At 38.6% G+C, this 22,408-nt stretch overlaps 1 protein-coding gene across 3 annotated transcripts in view; it reads left to right on the top strand.

Annotated features, from left to right (window-relative positions):
* The window catches only part of LOC124124798 (MICOS complex subunit Mic10-like), a 95,385-nt gene that overhangs the window by 37,796 nt on the left and 35,181 nt on the right, over positions 1 to 22,408 (top strand). For 2 of the 3 annotated variants that reach the window (XM_046488075.1, XM_046488076.2), the window contains exon 3: positions 20,168 to 20,287. In XM_046488075.1, the coding sequence (XP_046344031.1) occupies positions 20,168 to 20,287 (120 nt within the window). The remainder of the gene's footprint in view (positions 1 to 20,167; positions 20,288 to 22,408) is intronic. The other variant, XM_046488074.2, reaches the window with a different exon arrangement.

The raw sequence follows: 22,408 nt of genomic DNA, 5'->3' as shown, positions 1-22,408 counted from the left end.
CGAGGGGGCCCAAAGTATTAAAAGTGGTAGTATTTCTCTTACTAAGATATTCTTGCCGTTTAATATACATTTAATAAGGTTGATGTATACTCTCAAAACATTTAAGCAAGACCAATTAAAGACTATTATATGATCGTAATATACACTATGAGTTTATATCCCGCGCTCGATGAGGCATTTGAAAAGATGGAAACTGTTGATGGATTTCGATTACATCAAATAAGCGACATAAAACATCGAATAGGGAAGGATAGGGAGTTTAGACTTGGATTGTATAAAAAGTATTGCAGAGCCGTGAATGCTCTGGACGGAGTTGACACTGCTCTTGTAGCAGCTGGCATGGGACTCGGTGTAGCGGGTGTTGGTTTACTATCAACTATAATTGCCGCGCCTATCGTGCTCGGCATGGAAATAGGCGCTGGAGTCTCGGGACTGGCAGGAATAGCGATAAAATTCATTTCTCGTAGGTTACAAAAGAAAGCATTAAAACACGATAGTATTCGGATACTCGCCGAAGCAAAGTTGAACAGCATTGAGGATCATATTTCGACAGCAATGGTCGATTGTAAGATATCCAAGGATGAGTTTCGTTTAGTGCTGTCGGAACTCACCAAATACAACGCAATGAAGCAGGAGATTCGATCAAAATCTTGTAAGACCAGTGGTATTAGCGAAGACGAGAAAAAAAAGTTCATAGAACAGGGGAGGCAACAAGCGCGTCAATTATTCCGTGCCAAAACCAAAGAACTGGTTGGAGATTAAAAATAGATTGCTTACTATCGTTTGATCACATTTAGACAAATGCTTACATAAATATATATAATAATGGAGATCGAAAAAGCTATTAAATGGAGAGAATTACCACAAGGTTTTTATTATATCAGTGATGTTAAACCAACCAAATCCGGTTATAAATTGTTTCTTATCAATTTCCAAGAAGAGTGTAGTTATATAGTCTGGTCTCCTAGTAAATTGAACGAAGAACTTAATAAAAATGTTGAATATCGCTTTATTGATGAAAATAATAAAGAATATTTTCATTATCATTTAGACTCATCTAAAGCAATGATTGGCCCCAGGTATTGGTGACCTATAGTCAATTTAACTTAATCTCATGACTATCATTGAATCGCATAGTCATTTTGGCATAAAAAATTCCATCTGTAGTAGCAGTATAGGTAAATAAATCCAGCTCCAGTGGGGTTGCGGCAGAACCATCATTACCTATACTACTGCATCTGTTGTACTTTCTAGGACGATTTTGACCCATAAACTGAAAAACTATTATCATACATTGCTTTGTTATGGTATTATATTCAATATCAATTCAGTATCATGGCTGATACCATAAGTATTAAAAAAACTTTCTTTTGCATGGCATTATACACACTTAAAAATCAATACATAAGCTTTAGATTTATTCAGTAATTTTATTACCAGGTCATGATTACTCTCAAAATATTAAACATTCTTGGCAAATATTCTCAAAAGCCAAGCCTGAACAAATTACTGTGGAAGTGTGAATTGGAATAGTTTAAACAGCACGCACTGTCACTAGTGTCAGTATCTAGATTCACACTGGACTTTATTTGAGAGTCCCAAGATGTCCTGCAACACCATGTTGATGACAAGTAGGTCCTGTTCCAGCAAGTGTCCAGTATACATGGTGTATTCCGTCGGTCACAGAAATCATTTACAGAACTAGTACTTCAGATGGGACTTTAATATGTTTACAACTGTATACACGATAAGAGTTGTTCTTTCATAGGCAATGTATTGCTTGACCACAAAATATTCAAAGAAATCTGAAGATGTGTAACAGTCCGAGATGCTTTCTCCCCTCAAACATGGAAAGCTGGTCCACCTGCAAAAGATAGATAACTCTTATAGAACATATAACATATACTTTTTAAATACCAACAATTTATATTGCCAACATGCACATAATAGGCCTTCTTTTGACTATAGTTTGTGACATCTCCCCTGGGGCCATAAATATAATTCTGTGATGTTCCTTGTCAGAGCTGAACATTTAATACTGGAAAAGGGCTCAGGATAGATGTAATGGAAATTTGCAGTAACATTGTATGATGCATAAACTGGGAGCATACCGGTATTGCAATTGGAAATACCGTCTTTCATTTTTGACAATAAATAACAACAAATTCAATCAAATGAGTCACAGCACAACTGTTTATGCTCATATTTCAACGCCATCATCACTGTTCGTGTGATGATTAACCGATCAGTATTGACTTATCAACACTGACAATTATATTAGCCTATCAGAAGTGTGAGAAGAGTGAAAACTTACCTCAATATTTGTTTTAATGCCTGTGACAATGTCATGTTTTTCTAAGCTACACCAGAGTGTTCCGAATATGATAAGCAGGGCCCTGTCCGACGTAACACTGCTGTCGCCATTGCCGCGAGACGTTGTTTGTCACCGGAAGTACTAAACAACGTACCGGTAATGTCTCGCAGTCCCGTGACCTACTGACACCCCCTATACTCATACCAATGTACACCGGTCTGTTGAATTTTATATTACTCTTCTGCATATGCAGTGCTGCTAAGTTGTTATCAAATATCCTACTTCTGTTAAAAGCCGGACTGGCTATAAGTTTCCTGAGTCTTTCTTCCTCATTAGATCTGACCAATTTAACATCAACACGCTTCCTTAGATTCTCCATAGTTTTACCAAATACGGAGTTATTCATGAGCTTATACAGATTCTTTTCGAAATAGCTGGTAGCTATCTTTCTTAAATCTGTGTTCAGTCTTATATAGGCTCCATCCAAGGGCTTTGATCGAACTTTAGAACTCTGTGTATTTTCTTAAGTTTCATACCTAACGATAGCTACAACTGGAGATTTCTGTAGTGAACTATATATTTTGTCTTTGATCAGACTAAAGAACTCTGTATATTTTCTTTATTTTCATACCTAACGATATATATAACTGAAGATTTCTGTAATGAACTATATATTTTGTCTGATCCATCAAATTTGGTACAAGTTTTTCTACGTTAGCTAACCTAGTACCCGCCAAGGAGTGTTGATATTCTGACATCCAATTATAAGAATTGACCTTCACTTTGTGTAAGTTCATTGGAGTATGAACCTTCATAGAGTGAGGGCCAAACATTGTATGAACGTCATCGTAAACTCCGACGTTCATACAATTTGGCCCTCACTCTATGAAGGTTCATACTCCAATGAGCTCACACAAAGTGAAAGTCAATTCTTGTAATTTTTTATCACAATTTCTTACCTCAAAGTATGTAGGCCAAGATCTAAACAATTTTATTTAGTATGTGTGACCTTAAGTTTACACTGACAGCCATACAACAACCAGCTATATATATAATAGTTGCTCAAAAAGAGAGGTGACATGGGCGCACAACTTGCTCTTCAGAAAAATCTTATGCAGCACATGTGTTCAAATCATATCCTCATAAGATGAGAAAGGTCTGTAAAGAACTACCTCAGTAAGTCAGTCACAATGACAGCGCGTCGTAATACATTTACATCAAGTACAAGACGTCAAAATGGCTGACACGATAAACGTGATGGGAGAGATTTCCGAAGTTGTTAATGAACCTGTGGTGGTTACATGTGTTAGTCATCATTGATCAACTGGCCAATCATTGAAAGGTGAATAAAGATGCGTCAAACAGACACTATGGTAAATTCATAGATTGCTGGAGACAGTCAATGTCAGCCTAGACATGGATCGAGTCGATACTATGATAGTTTAGATGTGCATTTCTTCGTTTATTCATTAGGATGGGCCATAGCGAGGATATTCGTGAACAATCATGCAGTCATGCTGTCTGACATTTCTCAATGTATACTGAAACGCAGAGACCAAGAATAAAGGTTCTAAATGATCAGAAAGAATGCTTATGCATGTTTTCGTGCTAGGGAATTCCCAGGGGTTTCCCCAGGAATGTGGAAGTAGGCCGTCAGTGTTTACGTTTCGTGAAAAACGTATGAACGTCAAATTATGTCGTTCATACACTTATGAACGACATAATCGCGGTCATGTGACCAACCTACCGTCCAATGGAAAAGCAGTATTGTGTAAACTTCAAATTAAAAAATTATTCTTTATTAACCATTAATCTTTTGGGAGCTAGTGGATAACTGTTATGGTCTTTGTGTAACTCTGTTGGATATTCTAAGTCAACTTCTAGGATGTACCCTTTATCAGAATCTGTGGGGATGTTATTCATGTCAATATTGTGAACCCACTGTTGACTCATAGCCCATCCGTACAAATTGTTGGCGTCAAGATAAAATATGTGTTTATCGGGTTTACTCGAATCATATCCTTCCACTAATTTATTATTGGCCTTAGAATACCTTATCGTCATCGATATACCACCTCTTAATCCTTTCTCAACAAACAAGTGCATATCATAATCGGTGAGTAATTTTAGTTCTACACCGGTCTTCTTCAACAATGTATCCCATGATAGTCCGGGACTGGAATAGAACCATGTCGGTTCCAAACCGTATTGATTTAAAAATGTCTTTCTAAATATCTCGAATATATCGGCGAGTAACAGTACATCAGTTTTTAAGTACAGATTGTGATAATCGCCTAAATTCTTACAACCTTATTTATCCCACACCATCAGAGCGTGTTCATAATCGGCATCAGTTATTTTAGATTCTGTTAAGTTACTATAGAATGATTCAATTGGTGGTAATTTAATTTTGGCGAATCTGGACCAATCATCCATATATTCCTAAGGATATACACCTTTTCTCAACAATAAATGCTGACACCGATCAGTATATTGATTTGTTATCGCAAAGTCATCAGGATGGTTCGCATGAGCTAAATTGTCCAGGGAAGATAACAGAAACTGTACGCTATCTATGAATCTAAGTCCATTGCTTTGTTTTGTTCTCGCTTTCCCATCCTTGTCCATAATAATGTATAGTTTTAGTCAACGAGAATGAGATGTATCTTTCCATATTATTAGGAATGCACGTTAAACCGCCGTCGGTCTTTGAGATAGCTTGCATAATGAGATGAGAATCATATCCTGTAAGGTTATGAAACACAACGGGGATGGGTATTGTTTGAGAATTCATTTTTAGTTTCAAGTTACACTCGTTATGCGCGGCTCCCCTGTAAGTTACCCGTGACGTGGCAATGAGCTCTTACGGAATCCCCATTCAGGGGTTTATTTCAAACATGACAACTCGTTGACTTTTTATAGGCCCTCCAATCATCCCTAGTCACACACATGGATTTCTTACGCCATAAATTTTCCCTGATTATTCTCTCTTCATTTTGTAGATATTCTAGGAACGTTTCCGCTGCATCGGGACCTCTGTAAATCACGGGCGGGTTTGTTTTCCCATCTTACCTTACAACTACATATCCAAACCCGCAAGGAGTATGTTTTGAGTTTTGTACATAAAACTACATTCAGTATTGTGTTCGGTATTTTCTATCGGTTTGATAAGTGCTTCAAAGTCAGCGTAAATTATGTACGGTACTGGCATTTGATTACAATAATGTTCAAATTTTGATATACTTTTTCCCTCTTTAGGCATATCGATCCTGATAGCAGTCTTCCCAACACCTCTGCAGTCTTCTTTATGCGCTTCTATTAGATCTTGTCTGCTGTATCCATGTAGTCATCTTCCACAGAAATATTTCTTTCCATCAATCATGTTTTGTTTGATCGCATAATAGCCTGCTTAAACTCTCTATCCATGTATAACAATATATTGCATCTTTTTCTGTCAGAAATGAATTGTTTATGGGAATATGTTCTGGGGCGGAGCTTATCCTGTGTACAATGATTCCTTCAGGAGTATGTCTGAAAACATTTAGAGCTAAATACTTTTGCTTTTCCGCCTTATCAGTTGGTGAGATTAGTGTAGGTTCGTCTATACCATCAAGGTTTAGATCAACGTCTTTGGGATAGCTCAAAGGCCTATCCGAATTTTTGTCTGCGGGAAACTGGGCAGATATTATCATCATTCTGAAACAATCCACGCCTTTATTTTTTACATTACTTATGGCTTTTTTCTTCTTAAATACATCTATATAAGATCCACATTTCAAAGGCATATAATTTTCTATATCGAAATATAAAGTATCAGTTCTATCCACACCCCAACCTGAACCTCTATTAGTCCAGCGTTCTAAAGTTTCTTCAACTTTCTTGTGTCTGCTGAATTGATGCATCTAATGATGTGCTTATAGACTCTGATTCGGTTATAACTTCTTGGTTGCGCCGGAAATAAGGTTTGGTATATTCGGCGCTATTGTCTGCGTTATTTTTACTCAATGACATTTTAACCGTTAGCTGGTATTTTATACTATTTAAATCATCTAATTCCTCATTAATTTTGCTCGATACGATGGGTTTAACATCATTAACATCCATGTTGGAATTAATATCCATCTCCCAACCTCTTAGATATTTACCTACGCCTGCTGTGGGTACAAATCTCAACTCAACAGCGGTTGTGATTTTTATCAACAACAGCGGTTTGATTATTATCAACAACGACATTCAGTAAAGCAATCAATTCAGCTTTTCTCATTCGAGAATAACCTCTCAGCCCACTGTTTCTCGCTTGAGCTTAGAGTTCTCCAACAGTTAGATAACCTAACTGATTCTACTGCAGTTGAAGGGGGCACTGATGAAACCAGCTTTATGAATCTTAATGATGAACTTTTGCAATCCACCGTTTATGACTATTACGATGCCTTAAAAGAGGACAAAAAATATGTTCCTCCTATTGGCCATGACTATTCCAGTTTACAACAGATGGTAAAGGAATATTGCAACTACGTGGCTCTCCGGATATTGATCTTAAGCATTCTCTTACTCGTAAGCCCCAAGCGTTGTCTGCGAAAGCCGGCATCGACATTATTCGTAATGAATTAGGTCTTGTAGACTGACAACTCTCAAGCAAAACTTTCTGCGAAGACTACTAAGGTTCTTCAGACTGTGTCTGTCCTCAACTCGGTGCAAGCGTTAAACGGAGGCGGTGGTGGTACGCCTACAACACCTACACCGCCCACTGATAAAAATGGTGTAAGAGAGTGGATAAAAAAGCATTTGAAGGCATTAGGAGAAGCACTAGGAAAGCTCGCAGGGAAAGCCGCGTCGGCACTTCCTGGTATAATAGGGAGCATTGTATCCTGGATCTTGAATTTATTAGCCAGTTGGCTTAGTCAAAACTTGTGGGCAGTGATCGTAGCAATTGCCGGAATGTTGTACGTATCCGCTAAAGACTATTTATCCAAATCATGAGTAAACCAGCCGCGACTCCACCTACTATAAGCGCTGTTTTCTCATCGATATGTTGTTGATTTTGAGTGGCAATATGCGGTTTTACAACTTGTGGTTGTGAAACATGTGGTTTTGAAAATGACCATTGCTTGACTATTCCTGTTAAGCCTGTGTTTGTTTGCACTATTAATTCAGTGTTAATATCTGAATTTATACCTGGTTTTTGTTTATTGGTACCAACCACAATTTTATTATTATAACCTATCACATGGCCAATCTTAAGTTCCGTATTCCTCGGGGATATGTTTTGTCCCGCCCCAAAAACGTAGTCTACTTTGGATTGAGCGTACTGTAACACATTTTGATAAGTCTTCATAGAAGGTGGTATGTCAACTGGTGAGTTCATAGAATCCTCTACATATACAACAAGCTGTTTTTGTGCATCGAGCGCTGTCCCAGAACCAATTATTCCTGTTAGTGTTTGCAACTGTGCACCAAGAATTGCCCATACATAAGTTCTTATTGATTCATTAACTCTTACAACTCCTGGGTTAGTAAAGTTATTTTCTGTTTTATCATAAAGAAATTGATTCCAAGCATTTTCGACTTCTTGTGGTTGCTCAACATTTTTGACGGTGAAAGCAACACTACCCTTGAAGTTCATATGATCGTCTCTCCACTTGTTAACTCAAGAGAGCAAAGCTCGGAAGAAGCTCACCTCTTTTCAGTAAATCATCATACACCAGCGTACAGAATACCTGGACAATGGTTAACTCCATGCAGACACCAATCTTTACTAGAAGAAACATAAAATTCCTGACATATGCCCACCTATTGTATGGATTATTTGATGCATTCCATGCTCGATCCTGCGGTAATGGGGCTATAATTTCTTTAAGTATACGTCTAATCTGATAGTACACGTGAAATGATAAAACAGACTTATTCAGTTCAAAGCCGGTGGCATCAAGGGATACACTACATCCTGTAGTGGCACACCATATGGCAAAGTTTAACTGGTTTTGCCAAAATTGCATTGGGTTGTGGAACCAGTCATGCACCATTTTGGTGCTAGTTGCCGCGAACCTGTATTTTTCAAAGATATCAGGAAACTGAACCAAAAAATGAGCACCCAAGGCACTAAAATCGACTGGTTCATAAGGTAGGTTGATTTCATATTTAAGTTATGACATAGTATCTTTGTTTATTACCCACGTGGTGAAGAGACAGGTGGTAAGATACTAAATCCGTACGTCCCACGTGTGTCGTACAAGGTTGACCTTGTTTTATTCGTTTTGATTGGATAACCGTGACCTCTGTCACACCGGGACTACTTTTTTCATTCATAAAAAATCGCGAGACGTCATTCATTTTGCGATTACAAGGCAGAACTGAAGAAATTCATGAGAACGAGAGATATTTACAAACACTTTATTAAACCAAACAAGATAGTCACACGCATCAAATTCGGTTTGCATTCTATACAAGTTATGCATAGAGGTACTACAGACATATAACCGAGCTAGATCTATAAATCGATTAACAATGTACGACTGCCGATCGAGCGCGTCCCTTGAGTGTGATGCACCCAACTTTCAATTTGATTTAACGGAAAAGGATAGGCGTGGTGAAATGAAGTCTGTTTAAACTATCTGGACAGATATCTAGACTTACTTGGGATGATCCGGTTGTGCCATCGGTGTCCCCCTTGAAGCGTATTTTGTGGCGCTGTTTCGGGAGGTGTTGTTCATGAATGAACGAACACGACAGCACGACCAGATCACTTAAAGTTCACAGTTCCGATACAAATCATTCGAAAACTCCGTGGAAGTGTGCTTGACTTCTGATTTTGTGGCCCCAAACATCCCAAATGTTAACAGTAACATTCCCTATCTCTAGCGTAAAACGCTTGGAGTGGATCGCGGTTGTCTTTTCTTATTCTGGTGGCGACCTTGCCCTTCGATCGTTCGAAGCTGTCACTGACATGCAAGCAGATTTGAGATTGTTGATTTTCACGTCTTCAGTATATAGGGTGGTACAGTTAACATGAATGTCTTTGGCGAACAGTCAGATTTCCCTCTTCCAAAATGGTACGGACATGATATAAATTCAGCTGATAGATCAAGGAAACCGAACCATTTTGATTGCACAGACGGGACCCCGGCAGTGTGATGCGTGTGACTGTTGGTCCGATATTCAAAGAGCGGCGCTAATGTGACATTTCAAATTTTCTTATCGGTGTCCTGCGTACTAACAACATGGCGCTTGAATTACCATAAGTTGAAGACTTTCTTCCAAAAGGATCTTGAGCATCGGTGCTGGTTTGTTTGCAAACAGAACAGCAGGCGCATGTTGTTAATGCGTATGCATCAACATGTCAACAATGCCCATATTTGGTCTTATATCAATATTCATGCGCAACCAGATTTTGCAACCGGTTTCAGTTTGGTCTGTCAACGAACGAAAGTTGTTATGTATTTACACTTAAATATATATTTAACGTGGGTAATAAATAAAATACCACACTCATTCTCGTTAGATACCATTTTTACGAAACTCGTGAACTTTCTATGGTATCTGACCTCGCTTTCGCTCTGTCAGATACCATAGAAAGTCCACTCGTTTCGTAAAAAATGGTATCTAACGAGAATGAGTGTAGTATTCTCTATATATTTGATATGTTTGTTACACTGGGCATAACAAATAGTCAGTCTATTCAACTGCGTCACGCTAAGGATAACTCGGCTGGGCATCTTGAAGTTGCTCTCTGTGATATAACATATTACCAGCGGTGGACCAATATAATTGCTGCGAGAGGTAATAGTGAGTTATATAGATGATGCCCTTTACACTTTAGAATATGGGTATTACAGCGTATGCACACTCAATGATGAAGTTTTTAAGCATTTGGGGTGTATTCTCAGGCAATATGAGCCGAATGGGATGCTGATTTTAGACATAGGAGCACATTATATAAAACTTGACAGGGACTTAGCAAATACACTTGGTTTTAAAAAAGGAGAAGTGAAAACAACGTTTGGATTTAAATTACGCGATTTAGTTCCCTATAGAGAGTTGTGCATCCATCTTGATCAGATCAGTACAATGAATAATATTCGACTCGAAAGTCCTTCAACTCTGCTAAGAGCTATTCCAGTCAAAGTTGAAAAATGCAATAGTGGTAGAACGGAATCTTTCTCATCATTACAAAATAAAAAGTTAAAGCGGGGTATTATTACAGATCTCAAAATTTCTGTATTAGATGTAAAACATCAACCTGTACATATAGGATATTTGAGTGCGACACACCATATTATAAATAATAGTTGATTCTTCTTATGGAACACATAGCCCTAGGCAGTGTAATACAATTGCGCTTTCCGATCTTGGAGACACAGAAGGATTCGATAAAGCCGGTATCGAGGGCAAGTTATATTCTTTACACGTACAAGATAATGTGTACAAGTGGAAAGAAGTTATATTCACAGGACCAGCACCTTATTTAGGAGACTTAAATGATGTCGATGTTAGTAGACTCCATAAAACATTTTATACAATCTTTTTCGCGATGATAACAATAAATGGGCTATGCTCGAAACAAATATTGAATGGCTACTGAATATTGTCATTACCCAACCATATGTGAGGACAGGTGAGGGTCATAATTTAATAAAGATAATGAATAGTGGGATCATACTCGGGGCTTATATCCCCTCAATACGTAAGAGTGTGTCAGTCACTCCCCTGCCAGATGACCCAGGCTATATGTTGAGTCGTCCATCATTGAAAGATGTTAGCTTAAATTTGGTTACTGAATTCGATGATATATTAAATAACTTGAAGGATATACCTGAAGGTGCTACAATTATTATGGAATTCTTGTTGGGGGATGTGCCAGAACATACCTGCCAGATATAACCGGGTGTATCAATTAAATGGCTTAGGAAACACGAACGTCAACGTTGTAGAATTGTTCAGTCAGGAATAGGGCTCGCTACAAACCTTGAGGGGGTCCAAGTTAATGGGGGGTGCATTATTTCGCTTACAAAGATATTTATGCCATATAATATACATCTAATAAGGCTGATGTATACGCTCAAGTCATTATCACCCAACCAATTAAACACTGTTATATGTGATAATATACATTATGGGTTTATATCCGGCACTTGATGAAGCGTCTGAAAAGATGGATACTGTTGATGGATTTTGATTACCGGTACACCAAATAAGGGACATAAAACAACACATAGAGAAGGAGTGTGATTCTAGACTTGGATTATATAAAAAGTATCGCAGAGCTGTGAATGCTCTCGACGGAGATGACACTGCACTTGTATAGCAGCTAGCATGGGACTTGGTGTAGCCGGTGTTGGTATATTATCAACTATAATCGCTGCAACTATCGTACTTGGCATGGAAGTAGCAGCCGGAGTCTCTGGACTGGCAGGAATAGTGATAAAATTTATTTCTAGTAAGTTGCAAAAGAAAGCATTAAAACATGATAGTATTCGTGTGCTCACAAAAGCAAAGTTAAATAGCATTGAGGATCATATTTCAACAGCACTGGCTGATTGCAAGATATCCGAGGAGGAGTTTCGTTTAGTGTTGTCAGAACAAACCAAATACAACACAATGAAGCAGGAAATTCAATCAAATTCTCAAATTTATGATCAAATTCATAATACCAGTGGTATTAGTGAAGAGGAGAAATAGAATTTCATAGAACAGGGGAGACAATAAGCGCATCAATTATTCCTTGCCAAAACCAAAGAACTTGTTGGAGATTAAAAATAAAGTGTTTCCCGGATACATCGTTGGATCGAACATTCATTTAGACGAATGTCTACTTAAGTCTATAATAATGAAAAAAGTTATCAAATGGCGAGAATTACCACAAGGTATATATTTTATCAGTGATGTCAAACCAAACAAATACGGTTATCAATTGTTTCTTTTCAATTTCAAAGAAGAATATACAGTCTGGTCTCTTAGTAAAAATGAACGAAGAACTTAGTAAAAATGTTGAATATCACTTTGTTCAAAATAATGGTATGCGTAAAAATAATAGAGAATATTTTCGTTACAATTTAGTTTAGTCTCATGACGATCATTGAACCACATCACGTTTTTTTACCTAAGATGTATTCTATAAAGAAACCTGATAATGGAGAGATAAGGCAAAGCTAAAGGTGTTGAGAAGTATATGGTAAAAAAGCATATCAAACACGAACAGTATAAAGAAGCATTATTCAATGGTAGAACATTCACACACGAGATAAACACTTTAAAAAGTGAAAAGCACAGGATATATGCATTAAGAATAAACAAGACATCATTATCCCCCTTAGATACAAAGAGATGGACTGATAAGGATGGTGTAACTACCTATGCTTATGGTTATAGGGGTAATACTGTATTGCTGGGAACTATGAGCAACTCTTCTCTTACATATCCCCTGCCCGGTCCATCTTTAAGATAATATAGAATAGGCTCTCCTTCTTTCATAACCAACATACTTATGTTATATATCTTAAGAGACCAAATCGGATCGGTTGCACGACGTTGGCCTCCTTCGAGTACAGCGGGCTGGTATCAATATCTTATGCTTACTCTATCCGGAAGTTTTTGTTCTTTGCCTCTCCTCGGTGCTGAAGATTCGGAAGTCACAGATTTAATTTTAATCGCATGGGATGGTTTCTTCCCGATTAATCTTGTTACTTCATTATTTAGCGCTGAGACAACTACTGATAATCGTGTCACGCATTCGGTTGATCTTAATCGATCCGATTTCATTTCAATCCCATACTGATATCCAAACAAACGTTCTGCTAATGTCCGGTTAAATCTTTCAACAATAGCTTGGCTACGGTGAGCCTGATTGCAACATCGTGCTTTGTTAATAGTTTAGTTACTGATCCCATAAACTTGCGACCAGGATCTACTTGAAATAGCTTGGGCCATTTTAGTGGTCTGCGTTTATGTATGTTGCTCAGTGCATTAGATACTTCTGTTAAATCTTTTGGGTCAATGGTTCAGCCTCTTTGTACCGACTAGCCACATCCACTACGGTTAAAGCGTATTTATACGTTTTGCGTCTTACCTTTGTGGGGAAGAAACAAGAGGTCAGCCTGATGAACTTTATTCGTTGTAAAAATATCAATCTTCTTCCTCGTTATATAATGTTTCTTTTACTACAAGGCATGACAATCGTTGAATCACATCATCGTTTTTGCATAGAAAATTACCTCTGTAGTATTGGTATTGAGTATAAATCTAGCTCCAGTGGAAGTGAGCTAGAATCACCATTACCTTTACCACTACTACTTTGTAGCCTTTCCCAGCCTCCCACCCAAAAGGAGCAGATGTACCTTTCTTACTCAGAGGTCACTCATTTACATCCGAGCACTTTGAACTCAGGAGCCACTTCGGGTTTGAAAGAAACCGCTGAGCACCATCTCAGTTCATTTGCACCCTTTAGTATGCACACTTTTTCAGAATCAATTTCACCAAACTAATTGATCAATGACTACAATCGGTTACTCAAACGTGACCAGCAAGCTCCATGGATGACATAACACCTTACAATCAACCAGGTCAGACACAAGGAAGGTTATTAACAAACAAAGGGAATATGACAGAGCTTCCCCTTTTGGCAAAACTCATGAACTTGAATCACATGCTTCTCGCAAGCATCATGATAACAAATCACAAAAGGAACAATAGCAGACATGCCATGCAGATTGAAAGCGTGCCCCATCTCATACCGCAACTTGTAATAGCTCTGTCTTCGACTGCGTCATTTAGGTCCTGCACGTGAAGCATGCAATTCTAACCACAGCTTGAAAAGCTCTCCCTCATGCAGTCAGCCCAGGGGAGTCCAGCCCTAACTGTTATAATACTTCTAGAGTCATTGACTCCATCCCTGAAGACATGTTTAGACCAAACAATTATTCAATCATGTCTATCAGAGTCATTTTTCAGGAGTTGTATCATCTCATGCCCACCCTACAGCAACCCATAGAGGAGTCTACTCCTAATACTAAAATGGAAGGGGCAGACTATGAGGAACCGAAGATGAAGTCGGATATATTCTGTACTCTACCTTATCCTTCCTACACTAATGACATCACTGATAAGATCAACTTATCCATGGACGGTTCTGGAGTACGCAATATCAGACTCGGTCTCCAGCCTATCAATCAGAGCACTTATAAGACACATGCAGGGCTCGAAAAATGTCTCAAACACAACTTGTCCTGAAGGGCAAGTAGATATTATTTTGTACTCGTCCTGCGATGTTTTCACTTGCCCTTATAAATTTATAAGTTTCATGTTCTTGGTTAATAAGGAAGAGAATATATGGATGTCAACTTCTTTATTATGAGGAACACAACGTTTCGGAGTATATGCTTACTCCTTCATCAGGTGAATGAATGCCATGAGGCAATGAGCATATATGTGTACAACAAAATTAATAAGATAACAAAAAATGGAAACTAACAAAGGGTACAAGCTATTACTCAGCTCTGATTACTTAAGTCTTGGCTTCCATTGTCTTTTGCTAATCACCTTATCAGCGCCAATCATCTGTTGGCTTCCTTTGTTAGTTTGTATACTTTGTTAGTGATAAAGGAATAAGACACCACCCAAGGATTTTACTCTCCAGTCTCCCTAGTTCCAAAGAAAAACTCTGCAGAAATGCACATGATCATAGATTTAAATGTATTCAACAAGAAATATTTGATAAAACCACCAAAATTTCAGATGGAATCCGTCAGGAAGTTAAGAAAATCTCTCAGACAAGGAGACAGGATGGTGAGCATAGATCAACAAGACGCTTATCTATACATGTTTCCATCCATCCAAACTTGCGTCACTATCTAAAATTTGCAGTCCTTCCCTTTGACGTCTCCATCGCCCCTTCACCAGGATTTTATCTCCCGTCATCGGCTTCACTCATCAAAATCTTATAAGACTACATGGCTACATAGATGATCTCCTGTCTGCAGACCAAAACAAGCTACAGTTCAAGAAAAATGTCATATTCTTCATTCAGTTGCTCACGTAGCTGGGATTCCTGGTTCATCCCACAAAGTCTGAATTAATCCTCTCCCAAGATATCGTCTACATAGGGGCAAGATTCCAGCTGAACAAGGGTATTCTTTAACACACACACACACACACACACACACACACACACACACACACACACACACAGAGTCTCACTCACTCACACACACTCACACACACTCACACACACACACACACACACAGGAAGACAGTTATGAAAGAACACAACTAAAAGCACTCAGCAAGGCAACAAGATCGCTGCAACTGGTGAATGTCATGCCTAGGCACCCTAACATCCCTCCAGGAACTTACTCTCAGAGAAAGACTTAGAGGAGAGAAGAACCTCTGAATATCCCGGAACATCACGATATACCAAGATTTGACGTATTCCACAGTCTTGCTTGGAAATTATCTTGTCAAAGATGCTAGCCGCTGGTTATTCCATATCAGCTACTCAGACAGTGTTTGATGGGTGAAGATTCCCTAGGATTTATATCTCCAAAATGTAAGTTACTCCTTCAACATGTTGCTAAGAGCATTAAGGTTCAGTCATGTGTAACAGGGAATCAGTGTTTGATGGGAAGTAAGTAACATAAAGGTCCCTACATGATAGTCATAGGCGTATCATCGTACTGACCTCCAAGCACTGTTGTAAAAGAGAGACTCAGCAAGCTGGAAAAACTGTAAATCCTGTTCATACATTACTTGAAATGGGAGAATAAATGACGTCATATAGAATGACGTCAGAACCACAATAAGGTCAGTCTAAGACATAAAACCGCTAGGTTACCACAAGTAGACGTCATACAGCCTCAATACAGCTGGAATACAAGCCATATCACCTCCCATATATATATATTTACCATTCAATTGCTGCCATCTATCTAGGGATACTAGATGCCAGATCCCACCGGTCCCTCTATCAAAGAAATTATCAAACAATAGTTACCATTATATATAATTCTAAAATACTACCTCTGTTACATCAGAAACTAGTCCCTCCCGCCTCCCCAAATAATTGGCATCTAGTAGATGAGGTTATTGGATGAAAGATATGATGGTTTCCTGCCCTCTGCATGCACAGTTGCGCTTCCTGTCAGGGATAGGATTTACCTCACAACTATAGATAGATTGACGTCTGTTAAAAATCTAAATAAATTTATAGTGTGATTGACAGCCAAAACAGGAATTTATGGCAATGATGTAATAGAGGTAGTATTCTTAGAATTATACACAATGATAATTATTGTTTGTTTTCCAGGATGTAGATCAATGTTTGGTGTGTCCAACACCTCAATGGCATATTGTTGATTAACTTGAGCATGGTTGCCGTTGGTATTGCGTGCCATTCCGCCTGAAGAGCTAACCCAATCTGGGCAACATTGGCGGGTGCTGGGATTCTGGCGTTCATCACACAGATGTTCTATTGGGGACATGTCAGGGGATTTTGTGAACCAGTCCAATATCTGTATGCTTCCTCCTTAAAGATAATCGGTGATGACCTGTACACGATGTAGTCTGGGGTGGTCATCTTGCAGAAGATCTGTTGATAATTCTGGGGAATTATCTCTTGCCAGTCAAATGTCTATTCACAATAACCACCTGTCATGAGTGGTGCCGCCCCCACACCATGATACTTCCCTCCCCATACTGATCATGGTCAAGAACTGTTGCCCTGGCATACCGCTTGCTAAATTGTCAAAGTTTTCTGCCATCTGTGAATTGAAGGCAAAGTCTTGATACAACTGTAAACATGGTGTAACACCATTAGCACATAGCCTGTCCCTCATGTTGCCTTGCCCACCCCAAACTTTGCCATTTTGTGAGCTGTTAGGGTCACACCCTTTACAGGACGCTTTGCTTTCATGCCTAGAGACGTTTTTGACTGAAGATGTTTAGAGTCACTTTCCTTTTATGATATGGAATTCTCTATTGATAACAGGAGCAGGTTGGACTAAAAAAAATCTATTGTGTACTGCAATTAATGTACAGAGACGATCTTGTCTAGGTGTCATGTTTTTAGGCCTGCCATACCAAGGTCTTGTTACAACACTGCCTTGACTCTTGTCCCATTCATAATTCGCCGTTTTGTCTGTTCCTTGAGATACTGTATGGGAGACATTTTTTAGCGTGTGCCTAGCTCAGTTGCATTAGTCATTGTGTGTTCCACTATAGGCACTCACGTTTTGGCTTCTGTGTGGATGTTCATGCATGATTTCATTGTGATTAGATGTTGCAATGCCACGATACTGTAAATGTACACCTCAACGATAGTCACATGCAAATAATTAGTTTCCTTATTTTTGTCAGTAGTATATGTACATTGCATGACTATTTAACATGTTTTATTAAGTTTTTATTCAATAGATTTCCTTGAATGATCAGTGAGCTGAGAACCAGCCATTAAATATTTTGGGAAGGTGCCGTGAAAATTTGTCCTCAGGCTTTTCCCACTAAAAAGAAAAGAAAAGGATGTCTCTTTCTAAACTTCCAGGCCCACAAGAATATGAAATGAAATGGAGGGTCTCTAAAGCCATGAAGAATTTTGGTTAATTATCCCCCACCACGAAGTGGAAGGGTAGGAGTGGGTAGGAGTGGGTGTGATCTGTCCGTCTGGCTGTCCGTCACATTTCATTCGTGGAGCAGAACACAAAAACCATGAGAGATACCTTAACCAAACTTGGCACATAGATAGGTCTAGTGGTGAACTTGTGCGTTTTGATAGTTTGGGATTATTTAAAAACAAATTATTTTTCAAGTTTACATGGCAACAACTTTGATTTAGACTGGCGTAAGTCCTTGTTTCCGGAGCAGATCTTGAAAACCGTACAATAATTCTTCACCAAACTTGGCACATAATTTCATATCGCAGTATTGAATACATTTCTTTTCTTGTTGGCAAGTTCTCCATTGCCTGTGTGTATGTTCCTCCAAAAGTCATGGACACGATTGTCGCATTCACTTACTAACTTCATGCAGAAACTTCATGATCTCTCCAAGCAGCATGAATGTGAACACGCCTAGTTACTGGGTATTTCAACTGTGATCTGAGTGAAAAACTGAAACTTAAAGATTTCTTTAATGTGCGGAAAATGACTCAACTCACTCTCCAACTCACTGTCTTGGAGCTACACTAGACTTCTTGTTTACTGATCATGCCAGTGCTGTAGCATTCCAGACTCCAGTCTACTACACAGATCATCAGATGATTGGTGCTGTACTTCACAGTACACCTCATGGTGACCCCTGCTCTCATTGATCTCTTAAGTAAAGTAAGATCTCTCTTACTTCTCTTATAATTTTTTAAGTAATAACACAACACATTACAAATACAACAGTGTAACTGATCTTAAACCTACTGAACTGTATAAACACTGCCTCCTATCCTGTATATATTCTTGTCAACCACACTCTGTACTTCACTTGCTTGATAACAGTGTTAGAACCTACACCGAAACGTCGCTTCTAATTGTAGTTGCATTCTTACTCATTACTCATTACAAATACAGTAGTAATACATGAGTATTTCATGCTTGTTATTTTTGTTTTCTGTAAGACCCAAAATGAGACCTTAGAAATGGATGTCCCATGAATGTCAGACCACCTCCATGTTCTAGGCATTAAGGCATCTAGTGCTAGGCATTGAGGGGCTAAAACAAGGACAATTCAGCTCGGAGTCAGTGTTCTGTGTCTGAGTGACGTATTCAGGTTAAACTGCTGCATGGTATCTCAGTTGGATAACACTATCAAATTGGCAACAGTCAGGACTAGTACAAGCAGCCAAACGCACGCACGCATGTCCCTATATGAGTGGAATAATCTAGGATGCGACGTTGTCACAAATCAAAAGCAGAACTAAGGACATACAGCACACATTATTACAAACGAAAAGAAAAATACTTTAGGTTGATTACATTTATTACAGTCAGCAATATTTCTCATCAGGTTAAGTCAGCAATATTTCACATCAGGTTAAGTCAGCAATATTTCACAACAGGTTCAGTCAGCAATATTTCACATCAGGTTAAGTCAGCAATATTTCACATCAGCTTAAGTCAGCAATATTTCACATCAGCTTAAGTCAGCAATATTTAACATCAGGTTAAGTCAGCAATATTTCACATCAGCTTAAGTCAGCAATATTTAACATCAGGTTAAGTCAGCAATATTCACATCAGGTGTCCCATTCAAAGGTCAGTGATGGATGTACAAATTAGGGACCGCAAGTAGGAGCAATCACACTTAGGCCTGAAATCATGAAAAATGCCCAACTAGCAGGTGACAACTATCATGTATTTCAATACAAGAAGTTAAGAACATTGATAAGAACATATTTAACAGCCTATATTTCCATGATGGACAATCCTTTTGGCAAAGCAAATCTTATTTACAATTAAACATGAAATAACTATTCCACACATTTATCCTCGAAATAACACAATATTATACTCACAAAAGTCTTTCTCCTTGCCAGGTCTCACGACAGTGAAAGATCAACTGTGTCTTAAAACTGCTAAGACATGGCTTTATATAATCAAGTCAGAGACAAAACCCATGCTTTTCACATGTTAAAATGGTGTGTTTGGGTGACCCCTTCCAGTATTAAGAATGACATCTACCCCTACCAAAATACATCCCAAAAGTAATGATAAAAGAGCAAATGATGTGACAAACGTTAAACCCCATTTCACCTCACATCACCCATGAACTTCAAACTGCATAATCCAATAAATAGAACTATTGTATGAAGGTGTTCATTCCTGCTTGCATGTATATTTTCGTTTATTATTATGTATATCCTGAAATCATTGTCATTTTCAGGTCGTCCATGGCCAGTGGCATTTGGAGCAGGAGTTGGACTTGGAATGGGATATGCAAATTGTCAGAATGACTTCCAGAGACCATTCCGACTTGGTGGCAAGCTTGTTAAAGTTAGTTCTGGTAATTTTATCCTGTCATTTTAAAGTAGGGCTGTTGGAGGCCCAGTTGTCAAAGGCATTGCAATTTACTGTGCAGAGTTCCATACCTCAGCCCTGCCAGCTGGATCAGTCGTGCACTGATTATCATCCTTTTTTACTACTATATGCATGCTCATTAGTTACTCCTCACCTTAGCCAAAGAGTCTGACAGTTTATAGCATGGTGAAAATCATGTTATATATCACTGTCTGTCCATTCATTGTTAGCTTTTATGGCCTGTGAAACTATGAGAGTTCTGAGTCTCACATAGTAGGAACTGCACAATAGCGAATGTAATGGTCAGTCCCATCTGAACCTTTACCCAATAGGTGAAGCCCATCATGAAGCAACAAGGTGCAAGGATCAATACATATTTACTACATAAACACTGCCCCCTGGTGAAGAGGTAACTTTCATTCGCTGTAACATTGGCATACCGCCTAACTAAATCTGTGCAACTATTCTGCATATAACTGAAACAATAAATACTGAAACACAAAGCTGGACACAGCTGTGAAATCTTTTGTTGTGGACACTGGACATTACATGGTCTCAAAACTTAAGTCCCTTAAGTTTGTCCATTTTCTAAAGGTCACAGACATCTGTTTATTTACATCTTCCCGAGGCAAGGGAGTTAACTGACATTAAAAGTCCAGGTTCCACCCCTGCCGAACTAGGCTGGAATTACTGGGCTCTATTGTAGCGCCACCAGTGGTTGTTACAAGTTAAGTCCCTTCTGAGCACCTTGATTAAAAACTTGAAAAGATTTGGAAAATATCTGTTGACAACGAGTTGCACGTGCACATGCTGTGCAAATCCTGCAATCGACCGAAATCTGCATGACAGTTTACGAACCGGATTTCAATTTCGGTGCGTGATTTTGATTGGCCTATGCATAGACTCGTCAGTCCAGCCAAAATTCAACTCCACGATACTAGCCTAGTTCGGCAAGGGTGGACTTTTATAGTCAGTTAACTCCCTTGCCTCGGGAAGATGGTTTATTTACTGACTTGTCACAGCAAAACAATTTGCTCACATGACTAAAGTTTGTGTGTATACAAAAGATTTCACTATTACTCAGTTCCTTCTATGTCCTGTGAGACTCTGAATTTATCAATCAATCCTTCATACAAGGCCTTTGGAACTGGGTCCCAACTGTTGCATCACTAAAAACTGCTCACAGAATTCTGATAGGATTTTATACATATATTGCACATTATTTTTGCAGGTATTATGATGCAAACTGCAGCATGTATGAGCGTTTGTGGCGTGAGGAATAACATAATAAATTTTTGGGCTGATTGTGGCTTTACAACCTTTGACCCAGTTTTGCAGCATTTTTGGCTCACCTGACAGAATGTCAATTAATGTTGCCTGTATGTCTTGCATCTGCCTCAGTTGTTTGGTGTCTGTTGTCTGTTGTCACGGCCTCCGTGGCCTAGTGGATAGAGCGGCTGCCCGGAGAGTTGAAGGTTGTGGGTTTCGATTCCCAGTCGCCTCATACTGAAAGACTTTAAAAGATGGTACTTGTTGTTACCCAGCCTGGCTCCCGTACGGACACACACACAAAAAAGAAATTATGGCAATTACTCTACCATTTTTGTTCAAATTGTTTGTGTTAATATCTGATAGGAAGCTTGTTTTTAACCATTGTCTTAAATCATAAAAAAGGGATGACACCCCAATTTGTTCAAGCAGTTCAAGCACAGGTCCACAGCAACGATACTGAAAAACCTTTTGATGGCTATTACTCAGCCATTTTTTTTAAAACTGTATAGCAATTTGGTGTATTTAATTATTATTTTGTTGTTTCCCAATATTTTGAATTCTAACCTTGTATTTGCCAATGTTCTTGAATTCTCAAGAAATATACTCTTTAAAAACGCAAAGGATACTTACCAAAACTGTAAGAAATCTTTGTTTCTCTTAATACTTGTATGATAATAATGAACGAATAAGCCGTTTTCCAGTTTTGCTATTAAGTGTTATCTGCACCTTATGACTCATGACCATGGACATGACAACATGCAAAGAAGTGCTGTCAGATTACCTAGCTGAGATCTTTTAAACCAGACAATATTCGCTTCAACATCAACATGCTGTT

Source organism: Haliotis rufescens, unplaced genomic scaffold (assembly GCF_023055435.1).
Source record: "Haliotis rufescens isolate VD_foot unplaced genomic scaffold, xgHalRufe1.0.p SCAF_13, whole genome shotgun sequence".
In the NCBI taxonomy this organism is placed as follows: domain Eukaryota; kingdom Metazoa; phylum Mollusca; class Gastropoda; order Lepetellida; family Haliotidae; genus Haliotis; species Haliotis rufescens.
The sequence above is the reverse complement of the archived record's forward strand: the minus strand, read 5'-3'. Positions and strand labels throughout refer to the sequence as shown.